Source organism: Talpa europaea (assembly GCF_964194135.1).
Source record: "Talpa europaea genome assembly, chromosome: 15".
Classification (NCBI taxonomy): domain Eukaryota; kingdom Metazoa; phylum Chordata; class Mammalia; order Eulipotyphla; family Talpidae; genus Talpa; species Talpa europaea.
In genome coordinates, this window is record NC_140083.1 from 77,471,378 (window position 1) to 77,498,765 (window position 27,388).

The 27,388-nt window shown below is 39.8% G+C and overlaps 1 protein-coding gene across 2 annotated transcripts in view; it reads right to left on the reverse strand.

Moving 5' to 3' along the window:
• LIMA1 (LIM domain and actin binding 1) overlaps positions 1 to 25,777 on the reverse strand; it is a gene marked incomplete at both ends in the record, with an annotated part of 47,609 nt that extends 21,832 nt beyond the window's left edge. Inside the window, 3 exons of one of the 2 annotated variants that reach the window (XM_084255520.1) lie at positions 11,155 to 11,619; positions 15,122 to 15,167; positions 25,653 to 25,777. In XM_084255520.1, the coding sequence (XP_084111646.1) occupies positions 11,155 to 11,619; positions 15,122 to 15,167; positions 25,653 to 25,771 (630 nt within the window). The remainder of the gene's footprint in view (positions 1 to 11,154; positions 11,620 to 15,121; positions 15,168 to 25,652) is intronic. The other variant, XM_084255519.1, reaches the window with a different exon arrangement.
• Positions 25,778 to 27,388: the final 1,611 nt, after the last annotated feature.

A 27,388-nucleotide genomic window follows, 5' to 3' on the forward strand; every position in this document is an offset into this window, starting at 1 on the left:
GGCTCTCCAAATTGCCAAGGGCTGATGCAGAATCTGCTATTTGCCTTCTCTATGCTACTTTCTCTCTCCCATTCTTACCTTCCTTCATGTATTCATCTCTTTCCCTGGACTACTGCATTACCTTTCTATTCTTCTATATCTTCCATCAAGTCTCTATGATACTGCCATTATCTGAAGTAATACAAAGTGATTATCCCAAAATATAAATCTATGTCATTCTTTTGTTCAAAATTCTTTTAAGGATCCCTAGTCACTCCTTGAATTAACTCTAAAGTGCTAGTATGGGGGGGCCTCCCCGGTGGCGCAGCGGTTGAGCGCTGGGTTGTGAAGCTGCCCGCAGCCTCTGCAGTGCCGGTTCGATCCCCGGCTGCTCCCCGGCCACTGGAGAAGGGTCCCACATGGCACGCAGACCTCTCCTGCTGCCCGCTGCTCCCCTCAGCAGTGTACTTCGGTCCTTCTGCCTGCTCTGCTCCCCGCTCTGGCTCTGGTGAATTCTCTCACCCTCCCGTGCTTCTGACTGTACCCAGTGCTTGTATGCATGTATGTATAAATCAATCAAGCAATAAATAAATAAATCTTTAAAAAAAAAAATAAATAAATAAATAAATAAAGTGCTAGTATGGGCCTCCCTGGTGGCGCAGCGGTTGAGCACTGGGTTGCTAAGCTGCCCGCAGCCTCTGCAGTGCCGGTTCGATCCCCGGCTGCTCCCCGGCCACCGGAGGAGGGTCCCGCATGGCGCGCAGACCTCTCCTGCCGCCCGCTGCTCCCCTCAGCAGTGTACTTCGGTCCTTCTGCCTGCTCTGCTCCCCGCTCTGGCTCTGGTGAATTCTCTCACCCTCCCGCTTCTGACTGTACCCAGTGCTTGTATAAATAAATAAATCTTAAAAAAAAAAAAAGTGCTTAGTATATTACAGAAGACCAGTTCTAGACCAGGTCCCTAAGCTATTCTCACTGAATATTCTCTTCCTCATCCTTTGTCCTCCAGGAAAGGCAAACTGCTGTGAAGTCCATGATATTGTAAATGCTTTCCTGGATTACTTTTTATCCTTCCATTGTCTAGCAAATGCTTGTTCCTGCAGGATTCAGTGCAAACCATGAGCCACAATTCCCTCTGGACAGCCTGCCCTACCTCTCCTACAGAAATCTAAGTAGTCCTTCCTGTGTTCCCAAGGTATCTGGCCACACTTCCATTACAATTCCGGTCAAATTATTGTGTGTCCCTTTACAGGGACTGAAAGTTTACTGAGGGCAGAGATCATGACTTTTTCATCTATATATTTCTAGCATATAAAGAAAAGTATTTTGTAAAGTATTTTGTGATTTTTACAAATATTAATATACCTATACCTCTCAGACCTAGGGTAAATCTCGTAATTTTTAAGACTAGAAAAGTAACTCAAGAGAAAGTAACTTAAGTTTTACAGATTGCTCCCAGACATGGTACACTGAAGGTATGCCATGTTTATTCAGCTTGTAATGAGACCCTTCAACCAGAGTCTATCATTCAAATCTCAATTTATTTTCAGACAACTTAAAGTAGGATCTCTGATATCCAGCATGACAGGAGATAAAACACCTTTTTGAATTCAATATTAGTAATTAGCGTTCAGTTCAAAGGACTAATAAACTCAACAATAAAGTTTAAGACTGTGAACTCTCTATTTTGTCTTCTCTCCCCTTGGAGATATAAAATGTGTCACTTCAGAAATCAGAGCCAAGGCTTGGTTGCTTATGCCACACCATTAAGAGTTTCTTGCAGATTCAGTGTACATTTAATATTATTTATCTCCAGCCAGATTTTCTATTTACACTGCACTACTAAATCTATTTTTAATAAAACCCCAAATAAGCTGTGGTAACTCTAACCTTGCCACCTCATCTTCAGATCAGCTGCATCAACACTGACCATGTTCAAATGGCTCAACACACACCACCAATACACAACAGGGAGCAGCCTCCCATATGAAAATTGGCTGAGTCCCCTTTTTTTTTTGTGGGACCCTCGCCGGCGGCCTGGGAATGAACCGGCGCTGCAGAAGCTGTGGGCAGCCTTGCAGCCCAGCGCTCAACCGCTGCACCACCAGGGGAGGCCCTGAGTCCCCTACATTTGGCTAAGTCCCCGATAGTCACATTTTTTGCTTTTGTTTAGTTTTTAAAACATTTCTCATTATCTGACCATTATAGTAAAGGAAATTCCAACGATTTATTCCAAATACTGCTGCACTGTAAGATGATCACTATAAAAATTAGAATTTTTAGTGTTCAAAAGGGGAAAAGCCTGGAAATCCCACTTTTCTTAACAAAAAAGGAATAGGTCCTGCATTCATACTGCTGGAGCAATGTTTCAAATATTTACATTCTGTTAAAGGTAAAGTTCAAGTATTATTCCAAGAGTGTCACATGTCACAACCAGTAGAGTTCAGTTTTCTGTCTGTACTTGTAGTTGCATCCTGTCTTGTGCAAAGTCCAGGCACTGGTGTGACTGTCAGCAGAGCCATTTAGAACCAGAACAAGTGTTCTATTAGGGTAGAGGCTTTTTTTGACTTTAGATACATAAAATTTCCCTTCTGTTCTAACTTTTTAAACCTTTGGGTTAAATTAAGAGCTTTAAAAAAAAAAAGGCTTCTGGTTCATGAGGGCATTGGTACTCTGATTATTTTTTCTCAAATACTAAAAAAAATGAATCTACCAAGCCATTTTGTCTTAAAGAAAAAATAGAACTGTCTCTGGAAATCAGTTAAACCGACAGTGAGTGGCTCTGAGATGAGCTGGCACTTAGGGAGCTCCCAGGGGCCCTGAATGTGTCTTTCAGTACCTTTTCACCTCCAAACCACTGATTATTAAGGGTAACAAGATCTCAACTACTCTGGCCTTTGCCTATGCTGTATTTATGATAAATTTTATGATCTTCATTTTATAAGTGGTAATCTGAAGTTCAGGAAAAAGGAGGGGTTTCCTTCAATATTTCTCAAGGAAACAGAGGGGCCCTGAAAGAAAAACAATCTCTTACTGAAATCCTCTTCAGTAACACATTTTTATCACACTTCAACCCTTTTTACTCAGATACCTGAGGGAATGTTAATCATCATGATCTGTTAAGAGAGAATAGACACTTTAAAGATTACTTTCTGGAATTTCCTAAGGCTGGGCCTCTGCCTCACCCCACCCCACAAGTCCTCTTTCCTGTCAGCTGACTCTCATTAGTGTGAACGCCCCTGAAATATTCTCTGTGAAACCATAAACCAAATACTTGTACCAATAAGAGAAGAATGGTTTGGGTCTTTTAGTCAGCAGTCTGTAGAATTTTTTTTCTGGAAAATATTTTTAAAGAAATAAAATAAGTTAGGTTACAACTTAAACCCAGGATTTCCTGTGCCCTGTATCCCTATTTTCAGGAAAAATTTCTCTTAAAAGCTGATTCTGAACACTTTAATTACTGAGGGGCTCCTACCTTTCTCACCTACTTCCTTAAGCCTTCATCTTCAAACTTTGATTCTGATTCTCTCACCCTTCCAAAATCAACTGGGAGGAAGGATGGTTTTCAGGAAAAATGGAACTTTGCTGAACGATGGCATAGGATAAGAGGGTGTAGATAAAACTTGGCTTTAATTTCTCAAAATACTGAAAGAGAAGCATTTCTGTCTCCAGGAACCCTCTTTAAAAAATTACAGTCCACTTGAGTAAAACAATACACATAGAAGGAGCACTTATCTACAGCTGGTGTGATTTCTCCACATTTTTCTGTATCCCTTAGTATTCTACAAAAATTATGTGTTTGTCTTACAACTAGAAAAAAAAAAGGTAATATTTACTAAATTAATACAGATAGATAAAATGATAAAACTGAATGCTGACAAGGTTTTGAGGATTGTTCTCAGATTGTGCGGGTGGTGCTATTAAATAGTATAATCTTTTTAGGTGCATCTCTTTTGATCATGACTTCACTTCAGTTATATGGTTCCCCCCCCACAAAAAAAAAGACTAAAAACAAAATGTTTCTGCTGAGATGCTTAGAGCTTTTTGATTAGGCTGAAAGAACCTAGTTATTGGGAAATGATTAAACTGTAGAATGAAACGCCATATTACCATGAAAGGATAATTAGATGAAATAGGAAGATGTATAGGAAGGTCTGTATAGAAAACAGACTAAACCAAAGATAAAGCACATATAACAGTAAGCACAGTGACTAAAGCATGTAAAAATTAGTTATGCAATGATAAAGATATTACTGTGCAAAATTGGTAGTTAAATCTTTCCCCAATTTACTTGATGACTAACTTGATAAGTCTAATTTGATAAGACTTACACAATAAGATAAATAAACCTTCTAAATGCACAAACTTCTACTACAAATCCCTTGCAGGCCAATGTACTGCTCTTCACTGCCTCAATAAAATGTGGGCAGACAGACAGCTAACGTGAGAGCACAGCTAAACGTTTACCAAGGTATTTTAGATTTGCCCTGATTTCCTTAGATGTTGTTTCTCTTTTCTGAAACTCTGTCTGTTCTACTGCTAGACTTTTGCCTGTGCTGATATGTAAAGCCACGGTCACTTGTTTTTATCCATTTAAACAGTTATAATATCTCCGAAGATAGTGTTATATAGTAGAAGGGGCACACCACAACTTCAGTTCTTGTTCTGAGACGAATTAGCCATATGACATTGTATCTCAGTTAACTCCTTTGACCATAGCTGTTTCCAGCTGTACAACAGGAATTTTAAAATCTGTACAATAGGAGTTTTAATATCCTAACTATATGTGTAAACTGAATTAAATAACTGCCCAGAGTCCCTTAGTTATAGGACCTATATAATTCACCCATCAGCTAGAAGACTAGAGGAAATGACTCTAGTACGTTCACTGGTATATACACCTAGGCTGCCTAATCCAGCAGCAAATTCAATAGCATGAAGACAAAGGTGCTGATATTTGGGGAGCAAATGAAGTCTTTCTGGTTTCTCCTAACTCCAACATAGCCAACATTGCTTACAAAATGTTCTATTACCCTGACATTACTTTTCTACAAGTTTTATTCTAATGAAATTGTCTAGAAACTGCTAAGTACTTAGTTGGCATAAAAATCAGCATAAAAGATATGCTTGGTCTCCAGTTGGCATATCAAGGACAGACATTTAGGGCAATAAATAGTGAAAAAGACCAGAATTCCTTGACTGGCATCTTTACACCTGAATCCATTATTATCTTACCACAAAGACCAAAGAAATACAAAGAGTTACTAATTAAAAAAAAAATAAAAATTTAACTGGAGTGAGGTTTTTAAGAGAAGTGTACCACTATAGGAAGAACTCAGTCAAAAGATAATTATCGCTGAGTAGTCTTATTTACATTTTGAAATTACAGAAGAAGCTATAAAATAAAGGTGAATTTAATAAATCAACAAATATTAGTTTTTACAGAATATATGAGAAAGATGGGACTGACAGAAAAAGATAACCTTTGTGTTTATTTAACAAAATCAGTTATCCGCAGTTAAAGTGCTAGCAATGTATCTATTGGAGATTCAATGTGTTGATTTAAGATTTATGATGTGCTGATAAGCAAATTAAAGATATAGTCTATTGCATTTGAGTGACTTTATTAGACCCCACTGTAATATTAACAGTTATTCAAACCTTTTTCCTCCCTGAGCCCATCTTAAAATTATAATTTAGTTATAATTTAGAATCATGCAATTAAAACCAATTATGAACACTTTCAGAATTGTATCCTTCTTGGAATATAATTCCAAGCAATTTACTTAAGACATTAAGTAAAAAGAAAATTCTTATTAAGATAACATTGTGTTATAAGTTCCTAAGATAAGGAAACACACACACAATTACTAACCAAGTGAGGAGAAAATGTTATATTTTTTTCAACAATTTAAGGATTCCGAATGGACATTCTTCAAGAAGACAAATAAAAAATGGTTTCTTTGATGTAGATTAAAGATTAGTTTGCTACGGATAAAATATCTGATGAACAAAGATCAGATTTTAGCTTAGTTGCCTTATTTCCTAAGGGTTTGTTCCACTATACCAATATACATATACTATTATATTACATAGTCGTGTTTTGTAAAGCTAAATATAAAGCCAAGTGTCACTTCCAGGAACATACAAGAAAAAAACCACAAAAATGCTGGACTGTTTAAAGAAGGATGGTTTTATTCTCATATTATCCACTGCAGCAAATTTTGTTGGTGTTTCGATGCCAGTCATACATATAATGATCCTGGTGATAAGAGGAAAAGATACTCTAAGACAAGCTGATGGTCTTAGGGGTTTAAGGGGAGACAAGTAGTTGACAAGTTCAAGAGGGACAGGGCAGGGAAACTTCCATTTTTATTTTATCTAAATGTACTGGTTTACCTTTGCATTATAAAATAAGTCAACACAATTAAAACACGACTAACTCTCATGGTGAAAATAAACCAAGAACGACAGGGAAAAAGGAGAAAAGTTTTTTTCTAAATAGTTTTAATTCTGCTCATTAAATAGTTTTAATTTTGTTTCTATATGGTCAAATCTATCACTACCTTCTCATCACTATTGTCACAGGGTGGTCCCCAGGAAAAGGGGAGGTTCCAGGTTCCCTGCCCCACTCCAGGAAAGGTGGAGCTGAGCAGGGCGGTGAAGAAGCTGGAAAGACTGAAGGAAGGAAGGAAGAAGGAAGCAGAGAGCAAGAAGGAAACCTGGAGGAGGCACATGGAGCAGAGAGAGACAAGTGAAGAAGCTGCACTTGCTCTTTGGTCCTGGGCTGGTTGAAGCAGATGTGGGTAAGAGACCTGTGGGGCGGTTAACAATGGCCGCTTTTATCTTGATTTTGCTCCTCCTGTCCCAGACGTCTGGGCCCCTTCTGCCCCTTCCTCTGGGTCCCCACCAGAAGGTGCTTTAGACTTGAGGCAAGCTTTTAGGCCTCAGTGGCCCTGCTTTGGGCCAACCCTGTTTGGCTGGGCATTTTACCTACAAGGGAATGGGTAATTGGGTGTTTGATTTGGAAACTTTATTCTTCCCCTTTCTTTCTTTGTTGTGCACTAATTCTATTAACGTTCCTTTCCATTAAATGTCATAGTCACTAGAGTATGTTTTATCTTGATGTGGCGGATGGCAGAACATATTTAGAACAGACAGGTTTGGAGGTTCTGGGGTGCCCCTCTCCCTGCCCTGTAACACTACCTCCTATCCTTGATTAGTCACCAGAAATTTGTTCATAGGAATTAGAACAATCATGTTCAACTAAATCATCTAACTTGAGTAACTTATCTATTCAACTAAGGGAGAAAATAAGTGAAGAATAGCTTTCAATGAATTCTCATCATTTATAAGTTATTCAAGTTCTAAGCTTCTTTTCTTCTCTTTATTAAATAAACACTAAAAGCTGAGTCATTGTGCTGACCACTGGGAAATAAAAACACCCTTGGCTTGGAAAAAAATTATAGACTGGGGAGCATACAGATTCAATCCTGACTATTAAGGAATGCATGCTATAAGTACCCAAAGAGAAATCAAAAGAAAACTCATTAGGAGTGAAATTAATTCCATTTGAAAGAAACTGAGGAAAAGACTTCATAGTCTTCAACCATCCTGAGTAAGAGTTCAAAAGGTAGCAATTTGGGGACTTACGTGAATAACTTAGAGAGGAGGAGTAATCTTGAGTATAAGATTGGTTATAATATTGAAAAGGTAGGGTGAGGGCTTCCTTGGTGGTGCAAGGGGTTAAGTCTCAGCACTATCAGCAGCCACTGCAGCATGAGTTCAATCCCCTGCCAGGAAGCTGCCCACATGGCACAGCAGACCTCTCCTGTCTCACCTGCTGCTCCCCTCAGCAGTGTATATCAGTCAATCCACCTGTTCTGTTCCCCGCTCTGTCTCTGGTGAATCCTCTCTCTCACACACACATACCACCTCTGCAGCTCTGGCCTGTACCCCAGCTTTTGTATGGATAAATAAATAAAATAAATCTTTAAAAAAAAAAAAGGTAGGGTGAGCTCAGACTGTGGAAGGCCTGAGTACTAACTACAGATTAATTCTGAGGCATCAAAAGTTTCTGATCAAGGGAATAAAAACATAATTTACAACTATAATCAGAAAAATAAATGGCAACAGCATGGAGGATGGATGGGGAGAAATGAGAGGCCAATGGGGAGAGGCCGCAGGAATACTAGAGACAAGCCAGAAAGGGCTTAACAAGGGTATTGTACAGAAGGGCCTATATCAGAGCTGTGCAGAGGCTGAACTGATGCAGATAGCTTAAAAATGGGAAGAGGCAGGCAGAAGGAAGAAATGATTCCAAATTTTACAGACTAGATGTGATAAATGGTGCGTGTAAGGTACACCTCTGGTAGAGCAGGTTTAGATTGGAAAGGTAGTAATGTACAAGGTAAGTAAATAGATAAACAAGATAATTTGAAATCATACTAGGTATGCTATTGAATAAACAAATAAATTGTAATGTACAAGGTAAGTAAATAGATAAACAAGATAATTAGATTGGAAAGGTAATGGGTTATTTTTTTAGCTTTCTTCAATTTGAGTGCCTAAGGGGTATTCACAGAGATGCCTGATTTGAGAGGCAAACCTGGGGGCTGACACTTGAGGTTAAGAGAATTTAGGATTAGAATCCAATTTGTGGGTTCATCTACTGGAGTCTTACAATAAAAAAGACTACACAGGCAAAGAGAAAAACAGGGCAGAGAAGAGATCAGGAACGGAAGTGGACAAGAACAGAAATCATCTCAAACAAAAGGGAGCAAGACAACTGAGTGGAACTCAAGCAAGTTAACTTTGCTTTCTATAAATAACTCTGATAAAGATTCAGGAAAACACAACTCCAGACTCTCCTTCCTCAAGGAATCAGTTGAGATTCTGCTCAGTTCTCTGAAATTCAATTATGGAATCAGTCATACAATTTGTAGCTAATATATTCATTTGTCTCACTGAAGTACTAATTTGTTATGTCTGAGTGTGCATTCCTATTCCTAAAAGGGCTTCTAGTGTCCCTACCTTATTTCTCAGATCAAATCTTGTAACTTTCCCGATTAAAGCCTTATCCATATTAAAGCTGAGATTGTATTAACATAACCATAACTTAATTTCCTCTTTTTTTTTTTTTTTGGTGGGACCCTCACCGGTGGCTGGGGAACGAACCAGTGCTGCAGAGGCCGCAGGCAGCCTCGCAGCCCAGCGCTCAACAGCTGCGCCACCAGGGGAGGCCCCCATAACTTAATTTCAAACTGATTAATTACTTCATAACCTAAAATAGAAAAATATTTTTAAAACAGTTTTATTTAAATACTAGAGAAAACTTTAAAATAAACTAGATTGTTTCCTGGATGATGCTTATTTGGAAATAAGAGCAGCTGTATTTTACACGTCCTAAATTAGCCATTAAGTGACAAATGACTATTTAATCAGGAAGTTTAAAAAGGTAACCCAAAAGCCCAGGTCAATGTTAGCACCTCCATCTTTCTATACTGTTAACTGCCAGGCAGCAAGTGCTACGGAAGATGTAGGAGGATCCTTCCTTATATGACTGTTTCTCGGTTCTGACCAGCTACTAAGAGATAGGCTTGTTCTGACCCATCTCTCACCAGACATTATGAGAAAAGTCTCTCACCAGATTCTTACATATAATCATCATTTTTGTTTGCTGCAGTCCCAGTCATTTCCTACCTCAGACCAGTCTCAACACGCACTAGCTTTTTGCACTGAATCCACACTGTGTGTGTGTTGGTGTGACATCAGCTGTCCTGCCCCTAACATGGCCTTTGAGGAAGAAACTTACAATGGTGCTTTGAGTCCCAACAAAGCCCCTTCCTCTCTATTTAGGATCTCTGACATTTCCCCCCTTCCATTTAAGATTCTTCCTATTTAAATTAAAAAAAAAAATTAAGTAAGACCATAAAAGGGGAAGAGGCGTAGGGAGGCCTAGAGGGCTAAAATTCACGAGGGAAAAATAAAAGAAAAGGTATAAAACTGCTTTGTGGTTACATCTTTTGCCAACTGGTTTCAGTGTTAGCTAGAAAAGGGTTCTAGCTGTGCAAACTTTTAAAAATTGTTCCTATACCCTCCAACAGATGATTCCCCACTCTCAAGAAATGTTCTAGGCAGGAAATCAAAATGCACTAAAAGGTATGGGAAGAGATGGCCCAAATCATACCAAACATAGTCGAGGATGAGTTATCTAGTTTATATCTCAGAAAGAATGCTTCATATCATTACTTCATAAATGTAGGGACTGAGCCAAATATTTAGTTTGAAACAATTTGGCTTTCCCATGGAGATGGAATCTGATGGCTGTGCTCCCTGTCAGATCTGTTTATTTCATTATAATGACGGTTGTAACATACCATCCCCATGTACAAAGCCAGATATGCAGGAAATATGAGAAAACTGGAAAAATTTACCAGCTCTGCGGCCCCTGGATTGTGTTATAAGTCACCAGCATATGTAACTCATTTTCTTGTTAAGTAATTCCCTCTGGGGACTGGGTCTGCACTCCACATGAAGGATCAAATTTCATTTGCAGTTGTAGGAAAATGCAGCCCTGTGCATTTGCAAGTCAAAACTCCTGAAGGCCACAGCTAGTCTGGCTATCTTCGTTGATTTTCTTGGGAGAGGATTTTAGCAAACAGAAAACATTTGTTGGATGGGACAGAAGAGGAAATTGAGAAGAAAAGGAGTTCAGCTAGCAAAGAGACAACTAAGCCTCAGTCTTAATGTTAAACTCTGGTCTTAACACTCAGCCTGCAGCTGTGTCCAAGCAGAGAGAGATTCAACAGTAATTCCAACCCCCAAGGCTACAAATGACAAAAGGCACAGGAAGACAAATTAAAAGGGCAAGCATACAAAAACACATAATCCAATGGACATCAAACTCTCTTTATTTCTCGATATTAACTTGAATCTCAGCATGCGATTGATTTCACATGAAATTGGGTTAGAGACTCATAAATCTTAACATCTGTGCAAATAATTCATTTGTGAAGTTTCATTAACTCATCTGATTTGAAGCAAAAGACACAGTCACCACATATTCGCCACTATTAAACTGTCTAGATTTGGAAGTTTTCTTTAGTTATCTGAAGTAGCATTTCTTTAGTTATCTGAAGTAGCATTCCCAAAGTTTTAAATCCGCCCGATTCTTACCTTGGTTTGAGTTGGTTCACCTTTCTCAAACATCATCTTAAGCCTGTTCAGTGGAACATTGTATTTCTCTATTTTGTTTGCAGCTTCTGTGTTTTCACTGATTTCAGGTTTTCCTATTTCATGCTTTGATTCTCCCAGCCAATTTTCCATTTTTTCACTTTCTGGTGAGTGGTTTTGGAGATCCTCACCGTCCTCAATGCGGGGATACCGATACTGAGGAAGGGCTTCCGGAGGCGCTGTGACTGTAGGTGTGGAGGGAAGTGGGTCCGCTTGGTCAGCTTCAGTCCCCGAAGCAGAGCTGCGTGCCACTTCAGCTGTTGGATGGTCGCCTCTGTGCCTGACCTCAGCGCTGCTGTTTCTCAGGGAGTCTGCGTGAGACTCTGTTTCCAGCCCTGGGTTCTCCCACTTCTTCTTCAGCACAGTTAGGATCCCCCTTCTGAAGTGCTGGGGGTGATTGTCAGTGTTCTAGAAGAACAAGAAATAAGTGCCAGTTATAACTTGCCTGCTGAAACACTCAAACATGTTGGTCTTGGTAAAACGAAAGTTTAAAACTCCAGGCTGCTCCTGGTCCACTGGCGTTTCAGGCAGCCGTGAGCAGTTACAGCCCTGCCACATGGAGAAAGCACCCACCCCAGCAGAGGGAGAGGGGAAGAGAGAATAAGTCAGAAACTGAAGCAGGAAGTGATAAAACAGGATAGCCTTATAAGGACAAAATGGGAAGAAAGGAGAGCCCAGATCTAATGATTGGAGACAAGAGATTTTTATCCAAATATTAATGGGGAAAACAAAGAAAAAGCAAAATACTAGGTACTTAAACACTGTAAATATGTACAGTAAAAGTTCATCATTGCATGCCACAAAATTATGTGAATTCTGCTGGGTTTTTTTTCCTTTAAAATAAGGCACAGATGCAGGAAAGCTGAAACTATGCAATACCAATAACTGTGGACAGTAAGACCAAGGATGGAAACTATCTGTACAAATCTTAAGAAGTCACCAGACTTTTACAGTTATTTGCATAAACCATATTTCATCATGTAACATAATTTACACATAGCTAAACAAACTTTATTTTCACTAAGACTCTAATCTCTTTTTTCTGCTCTTTGCTGTATGTTTACCTACATGAGAAAACTCATTTACAAGAAAAGTCATGATTTTACAGATCCTTTTGATGAAAATATCCAGCTTCCATAGGAACTACCACCACTCACTTGATTGCAAGATCCAACTTACACACTCAAGAGGGTTCACTTTCACCAGATCAAATTAATATGGAGACAGACTGAAAACCTGGCCATTGCCAATGTTGCTCCACAATGAGAAAACATGTTTGATGAAGCAAGATGAAATGTCCCCTACTTTGTAAGCTCTCCCACACACATGGAGCAGCACCACCTTCCCAAAAGACCTGAACTCCAATTCTTTCTTGCCCTCCATTCCTGTGGTCTGTGACTCACCTGTCTTTCAAGAAAGAAAGGACAGACAATCAAGGACACTGAGAGTCTTCGGAGAATTAAACAGGATTAGCAGCTATATTGGGAATTAAGTCTCACCCTATTGCTCTTCTGAATATGCTCTGAAAGCCACTCTATCAAGCAGCACCAAGACAGGAAAAGAAAGTTAACAAAGAGCAACTGCTTGATTTTGGCATTTAAATTTTAACTGATAGATGAGCTATGCATTGGAGGAACCACGTACAGGTCAGAGAGAAAATAAGCACAAAACGTTTTCTTTTTGGAAAAGAGAGAATTAAGTAAGATACAGCTCTGGAAGCTGGAGCTACCTTAAAGATAGCAGCACCTTGGCTGAGTGCTGCCTCCTGCCATGCAATGGACCAGTCACCTGGGTCCCAGACTTCACCTGCCCTGCTTTTCCCCAGCTGGAGGCAGAGAATCAAAGCAGCTTGGTAAAGTGCCTCACTAACTGGACACTGCTTTCCTCAGAGACAAATCATGTGATCAAGTATATTTGTTAACATAATAAGATGCTTTTGACTGACAAAAGCAAATTATATGACAGCATGACCCCATTTTATAAAACACGGGTATATTTAGAAATATAAACAGAAAAGTATTCTGGAAGAAAAGACATCAGGGTGTTAACAGGTTATCTTTGGATCATAGACTAAGGGCAATTGAATTCTTTTTTCTCTTTTTATAGTAAGTGTGTATTCATTGTATAATAACACAAATACAGAAATAAAAGTATACGTCATCTTCTATCACCAAAAAAATCGCCCTATAAAAAAGTAATAATCTTGATGTTGTTGTAAGCAGCTTGAAAATTGTCATTTCCACTTTACTTGATCACCTGGAAGCATTTGTGAGGTGGAAACTCATACCAGTGTCCCCAGCCAGAGTATGGGGGAGGAAACAGTCAGGGAGCATTTTATTTTATTATTTTTTAAAAATTATTTATTTCTGCATACAAGAACTGTGGTGTAAGCCAGAGGTGCAGGGGGGTGAGAGGATTCACCAGAGAAAGTGGGGAGCAGAACAGGCAGATCCACTCAACTACACTTCTGAGGGGAGCAGTGGGCGAAACAGGAGAGGTCTGCTGTGCCATGTGGGTAGCTCCCTAGCCAGCCAGAGATTGAACTCAGTGCTGCCTTGGCTGGCAATAGCTTGACAGTGCTGTGTCTTTAACCCTTGTGCCACCAGGGAGGCCCCTATTTTTTTAAAAAAAGATTTATTTATTTATGCATATAAGAGGTAGGGTACAGGCCAGAAAGGCAGGGGTGAGAGAATTCACCAGAGACAGAGTGGGGAATAGAACAGGCAGATTGACTGAAATACACTGCTGAGGGGAGCAGCGGGTGACACAGGAGAGGTCTGCTGTGCCATGTGGGTGGCTCCCTGGCCAGGGAGCTAACTCATGCTGCAGTGGCTGCAGTCAGCTGCATCTTAACCCCTTGAGCCACCAGGGAGGCCCTACCTGCTTCATGTTGTTTCACAGCATTAGTCACCACCTGACACAGTTTCTTTATTGCCAGTCTCTCCCCCTAAAACAAACTCCATGATGACAGAAATATAGTCTATATTAGTATTGGCATGTAGTAGGTGCTCCACAATTAATTTGCTAAATGAATGAATGAAAGAAAAGGAAAAGGAGCAGGGGAGGAAGGGGGAAAATAACAGATAGAAGAGAGATAAGAAGGAAAGAAAAGAAAAAAGCAATTGAGTGAAATGATGGTAACTTTTCACTCCATTTTTGAATTATAGGAAAATGAAACCAAGGACTTAGAAAGTATTACCTCCTTAGACAGAGCAAATTGACAGGGGCATGCTGTGTACTAATTTAAGTAAGTTAGGCACTAAAAACTGTGAAGAGGATATTTTTGTAATGTTAGCCAAATTAAAGAACTCTCCTCCAAATGAAGCTTTTTTCTTGGTAAGATTTCAAAAGAAATACACTATCCAGCTCAGCTGAAAGTGAGCCAATGGGGAGAGTAGAAAATGGTTATGAGCAGAGGGCTTGTTCTGAATCTTCAGTTTTTGATGAATCCTACAGCTAACAAACTTGCTAACTAGACTGGGGCAAGAAGTTTGCTTTAAAAAAAGAACCCAGAGGCTAACAAGAGCTGCACAGCTGCTACCACTTAATTGCATAGATACAGAAATTCTAGTTATTTGAATTGGAAAAAAGATGTCTGCCTAAGAAACCCTGTATTCTAATTTGAGCTAGAGCAGTAAACCAGTTTACTAGCCTCAGGCAAAGCACTTGGCCTTCTGTCCTTCACTCAATTCAAGAAAGAAAAAGTGGTTCAAAAAGAAAACCTCAGTGAAAAAGTAAGATCCCCTGTGCCTAAGCCAAGTCCTCCTGAGCAAATGGCTCACAAATCAGACCAGTTGGCACAAATGCCCGCTCAGCTGTCAGGGAGCCCAAGCCCGCAGCGGCTGCAGGTGGCCGGCCACACAGGCTCTGTTCATGGAGTCCCGCATGCCCTGGGGTTCTGAATACTTACACTTCTCCTCTTTTCCATGTTTGCTTCTTCAGCTGCTTTCTGGTACCTTCAGAGAGTGGGGAGAGGAGTGGAAAAAGAATGTTCTCAGATTAAACTTGTATTTTAACTCTTTCAATCTTTAAGAAAACACTTGTGTAAACCTATTTCTGCCAGCAATTTGTCTTTAATCAACTCTATCAGAAGAAGCAGGGAATTGGAGCAGCTCCCACTTCCTGTCCTTTCCCAGCCTCCTGTTCTGATATAACAGAAAGATCCAAATGGATGAGGAAAATGCTTGGAAGCAACTGGATAGAGCAGAAACTCTGGGGCTTAAGTACTGGTTTCATCACTTATTAACTGTGATCTCTGGCAAGTCAATGGCTTTACATACCTACTTTCAAGGTTGCTGGGAAGATTAAATGAAATCACATGTGTAAAATGCTTTGGAATCAGTTAAAGGATATAGCATGGCATTAATCCTGAAATGTATATTCCCCTACCTGGTTGCATCTGAAACTATTACACAATTCTTGTCTGCCAAATGATAGTTAGTCATACTGCTCATACATGTGTCAATTTTTATTTATTTATTTACTTATTTAGTTAGTTAGTTTTAAGATGTATTTACTTACGCATAGAAATGGGGTACATGCCAGAGGTGTGGGGGTGGGAGGTAAGAGGATTCACCAGAGACAGAGTGGGGAACAGAACAGGCAGACTAACTGAAATACACTGCTGAGGCGAGATAGGAGAGGTCTGCTGCGCCATGTGGGTCACCTCCCTGGCCAGGGATCATCGAACTCTACTGTAGTGGCTACCGATAGCTTCATAGTGCTGTGACTTAACCCCTTGAGCCACCAAGGAGGCCCACATGTGTGAATTTAGTCTAAGTTGTTTGATTTGTCACATTTGCTCAGTTAAATGTATTTGGTGGTACTTAAAGTATCTTTAAAGAGATTACACTACATTTTGGCATTTAAAAAAAATCATTTTACTTTTTAATGTATGCATAAGAGGTCTATGTAAGGAAAGTTTATGGGATAAGCAAGCACTGGTCCTTTTCATTAGCAGAATTTTTTCCTTAGTGATTTATTATTTCTTCTTTCTTACTACTTCAGTCACTTTATTTTACTATCACTTAGATCATAAAATCCCTGAGAAACAACTGAAGTCATAGGGCTTTTCAGAAGGGAGCAGGTTTTCTCATTTTGAGGACAAAGGAGGGCAGGGAAGCCCAAACTGCAAGCACACCTCCAGGCCACCCAGAATGACCTTACTGGCCTCCTCAATTGCGCTGGGCCTCTCAGTCAAGCACTGAAAAGGCACTACCACTTGGAGACTAACCACCATTTTCTTTCCTTGGGTCCTCATGACTACAATCCACATAGTACCAACTCAGCCCTACAAAAGGACACATTCAGAGGGTCACTTGTTCTGTCAGAAGGTAAAATTTCAGAATTCACAAGGCATTTGGGGGAGGAAAAAGAAGATAAAAAGCATAAGTTTCATGAAGCATATATAATATATAATTCAATGTTACATCAGTAAAATTTTTTTAAAATTGAAATTTAAGGGGAATTTAACAATTAAAAAAAAAGAAAGAAAAAGAACCAAATGGGGAGAGGGTCCATTTGTCTATCAAAACCAACTTTCAATTTGTAAAAGCCTTCATATGCCTAGTGTGCATGTCAAACAGAACTTTAACTAAAATAAAATGGAAGTCAGAAAAAGTCCTGGTTCTGGTACCACTGCTTACTTGTTATATAACCTGATTTTTATCACTTCATATATTTTGGTCTTATCTACAAAATGAAATGACTCTGTAAGAGGATTTCTAAGGTCTCTTTTTATTCCTATCATTATTTGAACTTTTAACAATCAGATATGAATAAACATCTCATTTACTAGGCTGGGAATTGCTCAGCAAGTAAGCAGAGCTTTCTAATAGGAGAGGGTGAAAAGACTTCCAAAAATTTCTGGCATTTCCTTGACCATAAATAGAAAGAAAATGAGATCAGAACTTCTGTAAGTGAAGGAACAAGTTGCAAAGACATTTTTGCAACTTCTGCAATCAGAAAAGGCTGATATTCCTAAAAAATACAGGATTCTTACAAATCAATATGAAAATGACAACAGAAAAATGAGCATGTTTACAGAAAAGAACATCAAATGGTTCTTAGATAAACAAAAAGGATGTTTAATCTCAAAACAAAAATTCCAACAACACAAAGAACATGCCTCACATATCAAGTAGGAGATTTTTAAAAGAGGTTAACATACTGTTGGTGAGGGTTATGGGGAAACAGGACCTACCTTAAAATTGCTGGGGTAGGGAGGTAATGAATTAGAAAAAAAATTAACAAAAATTACAAAAGCAAAAATATTATGTAGTGGGCCTCCCCAGTGGCGCAACGGTTGAGCGCTGGGTTGCGAAGCTGCCTGCAGCCTCTGCAGCGCCAGTTCGATCCCCGGCTGCTCCCCGGCCACCGGGGGAGGGTCCCACATGGCGCGCAGACCTCTCTTGCCGCGCCCGCTGCTCCCCTCAGCAGTGTACTTCCGTCCTTCTGCCTGCTCTGCTCCCCGCTCTGGCTCTGGTGAATTCTCTCACCCTCCTGCGCTTCCGACTGTACCCAGTGCTTGTATAAATAAAATAAATAAATAAATCTTAAAAATACTCATAAAAAAATTTAAAAAAAATTTAAAAAAATATTATGTAGTTACTAATTATGTTTACAAAATTTATCTTACAGATATACTTACACAAGCAGAAATGACCTTTTTTTTTTTTTTTTTGTGGGACCCTCGCCGGTGGCCAGGGAACGAACCAGTGCTGCAGAGGCTGCGGGCAGCCTTGCAGCCCAGTGCTCAACTGCTGAGCCACCAGGGGAGGCCCATAAATGACTTTTATAATAAATTATGTCACAGCATTTATTCTAATAGCAAAAGACTGAGAGCAACCTTAATTTCTATTATGAGGAGACTAGGAAATAAACTATAATATATTCATGCAATGGAATACTATGCAGCTATGAAAAGGGAAGATGGTGGTGACTGAACAACAATGGAAATATGCTTAATACCACTGAGCTGTGAACTTTAAAATGTTGAACAGCAAATTTTATGTAGTGCATATTTTACCACAATTAAAAAAATATTGGTACTGGCAGAAACAATATGGCATCCACATGAAGACAGAGATCACTGGAATAGTATAGAGAGCCCAGAAATAAATCCTCCCACATATGGTCAAAGGATTTTCAACAAGGGTGTCAAGATTATTCCATGAAGGAAGGACAGTCTTTTTAATAAATGATGTTGTGGGGAAATGGATGAACATGTGGAAAAAAAAAAAAAGAAGTTGGACCCTTACCTTATACTATATGTAAAATTTAAGTCAGAATGGATCAAAGACCTGTATATAGGAGCTAAAATTATAATACTCTTTTTTTTTTTTTTTTTTTTTTTTAAGATTTATTTATACAAGCACTGGGTACAGTCAGAAGCGCGGGAGGGTGAGAGAATTCACCAGAGCCAGAGCGGGGAGCAGAGCAGGCAGAAGGACCGAAGTACACTGCTGAGGGGAGCAGCGGGCGGCAGGAGAGGTCTGCATGCCATGTGGGACCCTTGACCAGCGGGCGGGGATTGAACCGGCGCTGCAGAGGCTGCAGGCAGCTTCGCAGCCCAGCGCTCAACCGCTGCGCCACCGGGGAGGCCCTAAAATTATAATACTCTTAAAGAAAACAGAAGCAAAGCTTCATGACAAGGAATTGGCAATGATTTCTTGGAATGACATCAGAAACATGGGCGACAATGATAAAAAATAGATAAATTGGACCTCAGTATAATCTGTGCATCAAAGGGAATTATCAACAGAGAAAAAAGGCAACCCTGGAAGGGGAAAAATATTCGCAAATCACATCTCTAATAAAGGATTACTATCCATTTTTACATAATTTTTAAAAATTACAAGTATGGGACAACATTGTACATACTACTCTGCATCTCATCAATTTGGAATAGCTGAAGTTTTCATTCAAGAATATATTCTAAATAATAGAGAAAAAGTAGCAAAAGTTTTAATGAAAAGAGACAGTTCCCACTCTCAGGCAGTTTACAGTTCAGGCTTTAAACAAATAAAGACAGACACACACATGCGTGCACACACACACACACACACAATGACTCCTCAATTTGGTTCCTGTGTTAGGTTATTCAATACCATTCCATTATTTTTCTTTAAGAGTTATTGCTCTTGTTCTGTGCGTGAGCGTGTGTGTGTGTGTGTGTGTGTGTGTGTGTGTGTGTGTGTGTAAGAGAGAGTCAGAGAGAGAAAAGCCTCCCTGAGGAAATAACCTTTTAGATCTGAAGTTTGACCAGAGGAGTTAGCTAGGCAAAAAAGGTGAGAAAAACAATCCAGGCACATAAAAGGCCCCAAGGCAAGAAAGCATCTGGTCATCTGGGTGTCTAGGGTTTGCATGTTACGCCAGTGCTGCTGAGCACACTGAAAAAGGGACAGTACACTTGATGCTGGTGGGCAGGGACTATGCGGACCATGTTAAGGATTTTGGATTTAATTCTAGGTACAATGAATGGTCATTGATCCAAATCATGTTTTTAAAAGAGTGCTCTGGAGACTAGAGGGGACTGAGGATGAAGGTGAATTTGTGGGAGATAATTCTGGCTTGGTTCAGAGTGGGACACTGAAGATAAAGAAAAGTGAATAGATTAATATTTCAGAGATAGAATCAACAGGATTGGTAAAGAGGGAGGGAGAAAAGAGATTAACAATGGCAGATGAGTAAATCAAAGTACTGTTTTCTGGATGAGAAATTCTGAAGAAGGAGCAAATGTGAAGATAGGGGAGATCAAGAGTTCGGTGTTAGCCATGTTACTAAAACATCCATTAGGTGGTGGGAGTGATGAGATACATATGTCTAAAGATGAAAAGAGATCTGAGCTAATAAGGTAAATTTAGGACATGTCCGCCCACAGATAAGAAAAAAGCCAGGAGTATATAAAATCATCGACAAAGAGTGTGCAATGTGAGAAAAGTCCAGAACTCGGCCCTGGACATGCAAGTAATTATCAGTCAGAAGACAAAGAAAAAGTGATAAGAGAGAATGATAAGGAAGAGAGAGAGAGGTAGGAAGAAAGTCAGGAGATTGTCAGAGAAGCCAGGGGAGAAAAAAATGTAGGAAATAAGAAATGGTGAGAGGTCATGGAAGATAAAAGTTAGCAAACATCTCCTCCATTTAGCAACACAGAAGGTGGCAATTCTTTTCCATTACAAATATATGCTATTCACCCATACTCCATTTAATGGGCATCTGCATAGTTTCCAGCTTTCAACCTTTACAAATAGTGCTTTAGCAAATGTCCAGGTACAGGTATTTTTCCCATTTGTATTAATACATCTACCTGAGTGTCCCTAAAAATGGGAATGCAGAAATAGATTTCCATAGCTAGAAAGGAACTTGAACTTGTTTCCACACCCCTTGGATAGCTACTATAGAATATTATAGCAGTAACTGGCGAGAGCCAATCAGCAGACAGGTTTCTCTAGGGCAAGGTATTTACACTGTGGTTAACTAGGTAAATAAGCTCAGGGGTTCATTTCCCTTAACTGTCTTAACAAAAACATAGACATAAAAAAGACCAAAGTCATTTTCATCTTCAGTCTTGTCCTTTTAGTGTTACGGCAGCTGGGAGACACAGGTGGCGGTTTTGAATCTGGCTTTGAAACTCCCATTCAAATGCCCCCACCTTTATTTGTAAAGAAATTCTTGCTAAATAGCAGATATGCAGGGAGCAAAGTTCTACACCACTGCTCTCTTCCCAGCCAGGTCCTTTGGTACTTTTGCATTGTATGCTCTCAGAAAGCTAAGACAACAAAGCATGATACTGCTGGATTTAGTATTAGAACAGAATTCAGGCCTCAAATTTTCTTCAAAGATGCTTACAATAACTAGCATTATTCTGACACAAAATGTGAAGGTCACTGATTTGCAGAGGAAAGGAAGGTACTTTTCTTTTTTCCATCTTTTTTTCAAGAACTGGGGTACAGGTCAGAGGCGCGGGAGGGTGAGAGAATTCACCAGAGACAGAGTAGGGAACAGAACAAGCAGGCTGACTGAAATACACTGCTGAGGGGAGCAGCAGGCAAGACAGGAGAGGTCTGCAGCGCCATGTGGGTCACCTCCCTGGCTGGCTGGGAATCGAACACCATGCTGCAGAGGCTGCAGACAGCTTCACAGCACTGTGCTCAACCGCCTGTGCCACCAGGGAGGCCTAGGAAGGTACATTTAAGACCCAGATTTGAGGGAAAAAATATTTGCAGTGAAGTTTCTGTAATTAAAATCTTATCCCTCATCCCTTGCCAGATTTTTTTGTCCTCTAGTCTCCTCCTCTTCCCATACAAAATCAAACCTTGTAACTGTTCGTTAATGCTCACTTCTGAGGCAGGCAGTTGATGGAGGATGCTAAAATTATCTGGGGAGTAATAACAGTGTCTCAAACTTTTCTAATGCCAGAAAACAGAGTTCCTGAGCCATGACTCTTGTTTGTATGCCCGCAAACAGAGCAAAGGGAAGAGAGCTTAAAAAAAAAAAAGGGAAAATGGAAACTCCCAAGGATTAGGCAGTAAATTTACTTCTGGAACAATTTCACCACTAAAATATTACAGGAGAGAAAAAAAAAAGAAGTTAAATAGGGAGAACCGAGGGTCATTTCTTTTAATTAAGGCAGAGCAGTCACAGCAAACTAAATACAAACCCTGTTCTTTCTTAGGACTATGGAACAGGCAAAGTTGTAACAAGAGTGGGAGTAGCTGTGAGATGCAGGAAGGCATGATGGGCTGGGGAGAGATATGTGCACTAGGTTCAACTTTGCCACTCCAGGTTGCCCCGATATCCAAAAGTAGAGCAATCATGTTTGGTATGATTTGGTAGATTATTTTGGGTCTAGGAATGCTATTACCATTAAATTATATGGAAAACAGGGTCTCCCTGGTGTGCAAGGGGTTAAGACGCAACCTATGGAGCTGTCCGCAGCCACTGCAGCACGAGTTCAGTCCCCGGCCAGGGAGATATCCACATGGCGTAGCATACCTCTCCTGCCTCGCCCGCTGCTCCCCTCAGCAGTGTACTTAGGTCAATCTGCCTGTTCTGTTCCCCACTCTGTCTTTGGTGAATCCTCTCACCCCCTGCATCTCTGGCCTGTACCCCAGCTCTTGTATGCATAAATAAATCTTTAAAAAATTTTATATGGAAAACATTTTGAGCATTCCTAGACTCCCAAAATAACCTACCAAATCATACCAAACATGAACATTCTGCTTTTAGATAGTGGGGGAGAACTATATCTTGATGTGTGCTCTTCAGTTAAAATTGCTGGACCTCAAGTTCCTTATCTGATAGAACAATGGGACAAAAGTTAGCCAGATCAGTCGTTTTAAAACTCTCTTCACTGCAAAGTTTATTTTTCAAATAATATCTTATTTAGAACCTAACATATAAAAGAAATCAAAGCAGGACAGCTGGGCTGGAAAGTCCCAGGCTGGCTCACCCCTTTAAAAAGCAGGCAGTCACCATTCAGAGAGAGAAAGCTTGTCAAGGGAAAGTCAAGCTTAAAGAGAGGTGGGGCTAGGGTAGGGAGGGTGAAAAGGGTAAGAATGTGGAGGTTTCTCTGCAGAACAGTTTCCAAGTTCCATTAATCACATCTGAACACTATCTCAAATCCTTCTCTTCCTTTCCTTTCCATTCCTGCTGCTCACTATCAATAGCTTTCACTTAGTTTCTCAAGAGAGTCTCATAATTTGTCTTCCTGCTCCCAATCTCTCAGTTTTCCCATTTACTTTGAGAGTGTCACCAGAGCCTCTTTCCAAAATAGAAGTGTGATCATGTCATTCTCCCTGCATGAAAACCTTCAATAGTTTTCATAGTTTATGTAACTAAATCCTAAACTTAGCACAGCATTTGAGGCCTTCCATCATCTGGCCCTAACTGAACGGTACCAGTCCCTTCTCCCTTTCTCCATAACAGATTGCTCGTTTTCCTATTTCTTTGATTCTTATTCAGTTTTCATAACACTTTGCTTGAACTTCCTATCAGAAACCTTATTCACTTTGTTTTATGTTCAAGTTCACTGTTTTGATTTCACAAGTCCATCTTTTTCACTACTAGTGCTTTCTAATTTTCCTGAAGATATAAACCACCTGGGATACTGTTTAAAACACATAAATTCCTGGGCCCCATCCCAGACACATTGAGTCAGACTCTTCAGAGAAATATTCACAAAAAAAAAAAAAAACTTTAATACTCCTCCCATCAAAAAGGAAAGTCAAATTCTCCCCTTGAAAATGAGCCAGCCTTTGTGACCTACTTGTAATGAAGAGAATGTGGCAAAATTGATACCACATAACTTCTAAGGCTAGGTCATAACAGGCAACACAACCACTGACCCCAGTTTCTTGCCTTCTTTTACTGCTCCCTCCCTGTCTTTGGCACTTGCCCTGGGGCCCTAGTCAAACAAGCCAAGCTGCCACATGGAAAAGTCATGTGTGGGTGTTCCAGCCAGAGTCCCACCTGAGAACACAAACGACTGTCAGTGTCAGCACCTGACTGTGAGGAATGAGCTTTACCTGCCTGATGCCCCCAGTCTCTGAGCAACCCCAGTTGATGCTGAGGGAAGCAGAGGAAGTTCTGCCCTAACTGGAGAGTCAGAAGCAAAATAAAGGCTATAATTATTTAACGTCACTAAATTTTGGAGACTTTTTTTTTCACATAGCAATATATAACTGGAAGACCTTAATATTAACAGGTATTCCATTATAATTCTTAAGATGAAAGAAGTTTGGGGATATCCTCTAATATATAAAACATACTGTAAATTTCCTTAAGGCCAGAGATTAAGTTTTAAAATTTCCTGATCTCAATGCCTTTTCTGAACTATCTTTATTGATTTTATTTTTTGACAAGAATAATACATGTTTGACATAAAATTATACCAATATAAAATGTATATAATGTAGAAGGCAAAAGGGCTGTGCCGTCTCATACTGCCTGTGCCCCCCCCAATCTCCCCCACTTAAGAGATAACTAAGGGCAATGGTTTGGAAGGAGAATACTTCCCATACCATAGCAGGTGCTTGATGGATTTGTTACTGAAGAAAAGGTAGTTCTGTAACTTAGAGAAACCTTCTGTTGGTATTTAGCTACATCCTAGATACATCCCCCAGAGTCACTCTCTTCAAATCTTTACCATCTTTCTTCTCTTAAATTTATCATAGCTTCTTATTAATTAACAAACTTTACTAGTGAGATAAACCTACCGCCCGCCCAAAGCTACTTCCTGCTATGGGATCTCTGGTATCTTATTTACACATATCATTCCTTCAATATTTGTTGAGTGTTCCAGTTGCCATGTCACAAACTGGGGATATAAAATAAGCAGGAAAGAGGCCCATATACCAAAGAACAACAAGGACCAGAGAGTAAATATTTTCGGCTTTGAGGGCCATCTGGTATTCCCTGCAAATCTGCAACTCTACGGTGGGAGCACAAGAGCACCCACAGACAATACAATGATGGACATGGCTATGTTCCATAAACCTTTACTGACTCAAACAGCAGACAGTGGGCTATAATCTACACTGTTGAACAGAATTTTATGCAATGATGAAATGTTTCCACGATGTCCAATATGACAGTCACCAGCTATATGGAGCTATTTGCACTACACTGAAATGCATCTAGTGAAGCTTATGAACTGAATTTTAAATGTCATTAAATTTTAACGAAATAAATAGTCATATATGTAGTGGCTACCATATTGGACAATGTAAGTATAGAGTGAGCTTAATACTCCCTTCAACAAAATCAAAACTTGCTTCAAAACTCATCTCAACCAGAGTCCCTTCCTAACTAGCTTCAGCCCATGATGACCCTCTCTTTGTCTCTTGTTCTTTATCTTATATCTATTCCTGTTCATTTTAGACTTACTGACATTTTACTTAATAATCATGTGGGTTTTTTTTAAGATTTATTTATTTATGGATACAAGAACTGGGGTACAGACCAGAGATGTGGGGCCGGGGTGTGTAAGAGGATTCACCAGAGACAGAGTGGGGAACAGAACAGGCAGACTGACCGAAATATACTGCTGAGGGGAGCAGCAGGCAAGTCAGGAGTGGTCTTCTGCACCATGTGGGTAGCTCCCTGGCCAGGGATTGAACTTGTGCTGCAATGGCTGTGCATAGCTTCATAGGTTGAATCTTAATCCCCTGCGCCACCAGGGAGGCCCATAATCATATGTTTTATAATTATATTTTGTGTTTGTAACTTTTTCTTTCCTCAAAAAAACAAACATTCAAAGACAGAAATGTGTCTCCTGATAATCACCTTATTCCTTTTCCACAAAGCCCTGCATAGTCCTAAGATCAAGAAGATGCTTAACAAAACCATTTTATATCATGGACTTCCTTTAATGATTTCTCTGACAGATGGTAATGTTTCTTCAAGGCAGATTTTTTTTAAAAATCCAGATCAGTACTTACTTGGAGAATATTTCTACAATAGCTGAAGACTTGTTCTTGTTGACGAGAGAAAGTTCTTTGGCTGTTACTCTCACTGATTGTGAAGTCCATTGCCGTCTATTAAATGGAGTTGATTCCATTTTGTCTACAGATACTGAAAGACCTATGGAACAAAGAAAGTGAGAATATTAGACACAGAAGAGGACTCTCCAGCATCCAAAGTCTGGCAGCAGAGGGATGAAAAAGCGGAGAGTCTAGACCCGCAGACCATACTCCACTACCTTTGCCCTCAAAAAATGTAGCCTTGGTCAAATGATTTAGTATCTTTGGATTGCAGTTTCCTGGAAAATGAGAAGGTTAGACCAGATGATCTCTGAGGTCCCTTCCAGTTGCATCATTTTATGACTGACCCCACTGTGCAAACATCAACTGGCCTTTCCCTGAACTTAAGACTATTCCAAAGTCACATTTGGAGTGAAGTGTTCCACTCTTCTAAGTTACATCCCAGGGGAGGTACAATCAGCATCTCTGTAGAGTTAGGTCCAAATTAGGTTCCACCTACATCCAAGTTTCTTTTGGCTGTTCTCTATCCCAAGTTCTGGAACACTGACCACTTGCGTTGGGAAAGCACTGGGGTTATAGCATGGTATAATATAAGGAGCAAGGGCTTTAAGGAAGATAGACTGCAGTTAAAATGTAACTTGGTTACCTTGAAACACCTTTTTGGCTTTAGTTTCTTCAGCTGAAAAACAGTAATACCTATTTCTTTAGGGTCTTTGATGTGGATATAAGGAGGTAATATATTAAAATATAAGGGATATTTTAGTTGTCTTAGAGCATCTTCAGTATATATTAGTATTGACTTTTGTTATAATTCTTATTATTTTAAAGTCTTTTAGCAGGGCCTCCCTAGTGGCGCAAGGGATTAAGACGCAGCCTATGCAGCTAGCCGCACATGCAGCATGAGTTCAATCCCCGGCCAGGGAGCTACGCACATGGTGCAACAGACCTCTCCTGTCTCGCCCACTGCTCCCCTCAGCAGTGTATGTCAGTCAATTTGCCTGTTCTGTTCCCCACTCTGTCTCTGGTGAATCCTCTCAACCCCCACACCTCTGGCCTGTACCCCAGCTCTTGCATGAATAAATAAATAAATCTTTAAAAAAATAAAGTCTTTTAGCAATTGGGGAAAGTACAATGTACTTCATACTCAGGACATAAAACTTATATACTTGAATTCTTTTCTAAAACCCCTTTGAGTCAAAGAATACATAAAGCTTTGCCTGTGACATCACGTAGTCCCTATTCAATAGCCTGGAATGTTTGTTTTTTGTCCCAGTAATTACCAAAGGAGCCCAAACTTTGCCCAAAAGAGATTAGAAATGAGTCAACAGTTTCCTTATTGAAGGGTAAAAAAATAAAGATGAGACTACTACTTGTAGCCCTCTTGGCAATCACAGAGCATAACTACATTCTGGTAAAATGTTTGGTTCATCAGGTACTACTTCCAACAACCTAGACAAAAGTAAAACACACAGTCGCTTAACCCAGCAACCAGGGCAACTATTTTATACTAAAGGACTGTAAAGCAAAGTGATAAGCAATTCTAAAAGACCAAACTACTTTTCCACGTGTATTTGTTCTCAATTAAAGCCTTATCTGAAAAACAATACCAGTTTTGTTGCGTGTTTTTTTTAAATTTCATTTTGTTTTGATCCCCACATTGCAAGGCAGCATAGTAACTTCTAATGGTAAGGAGG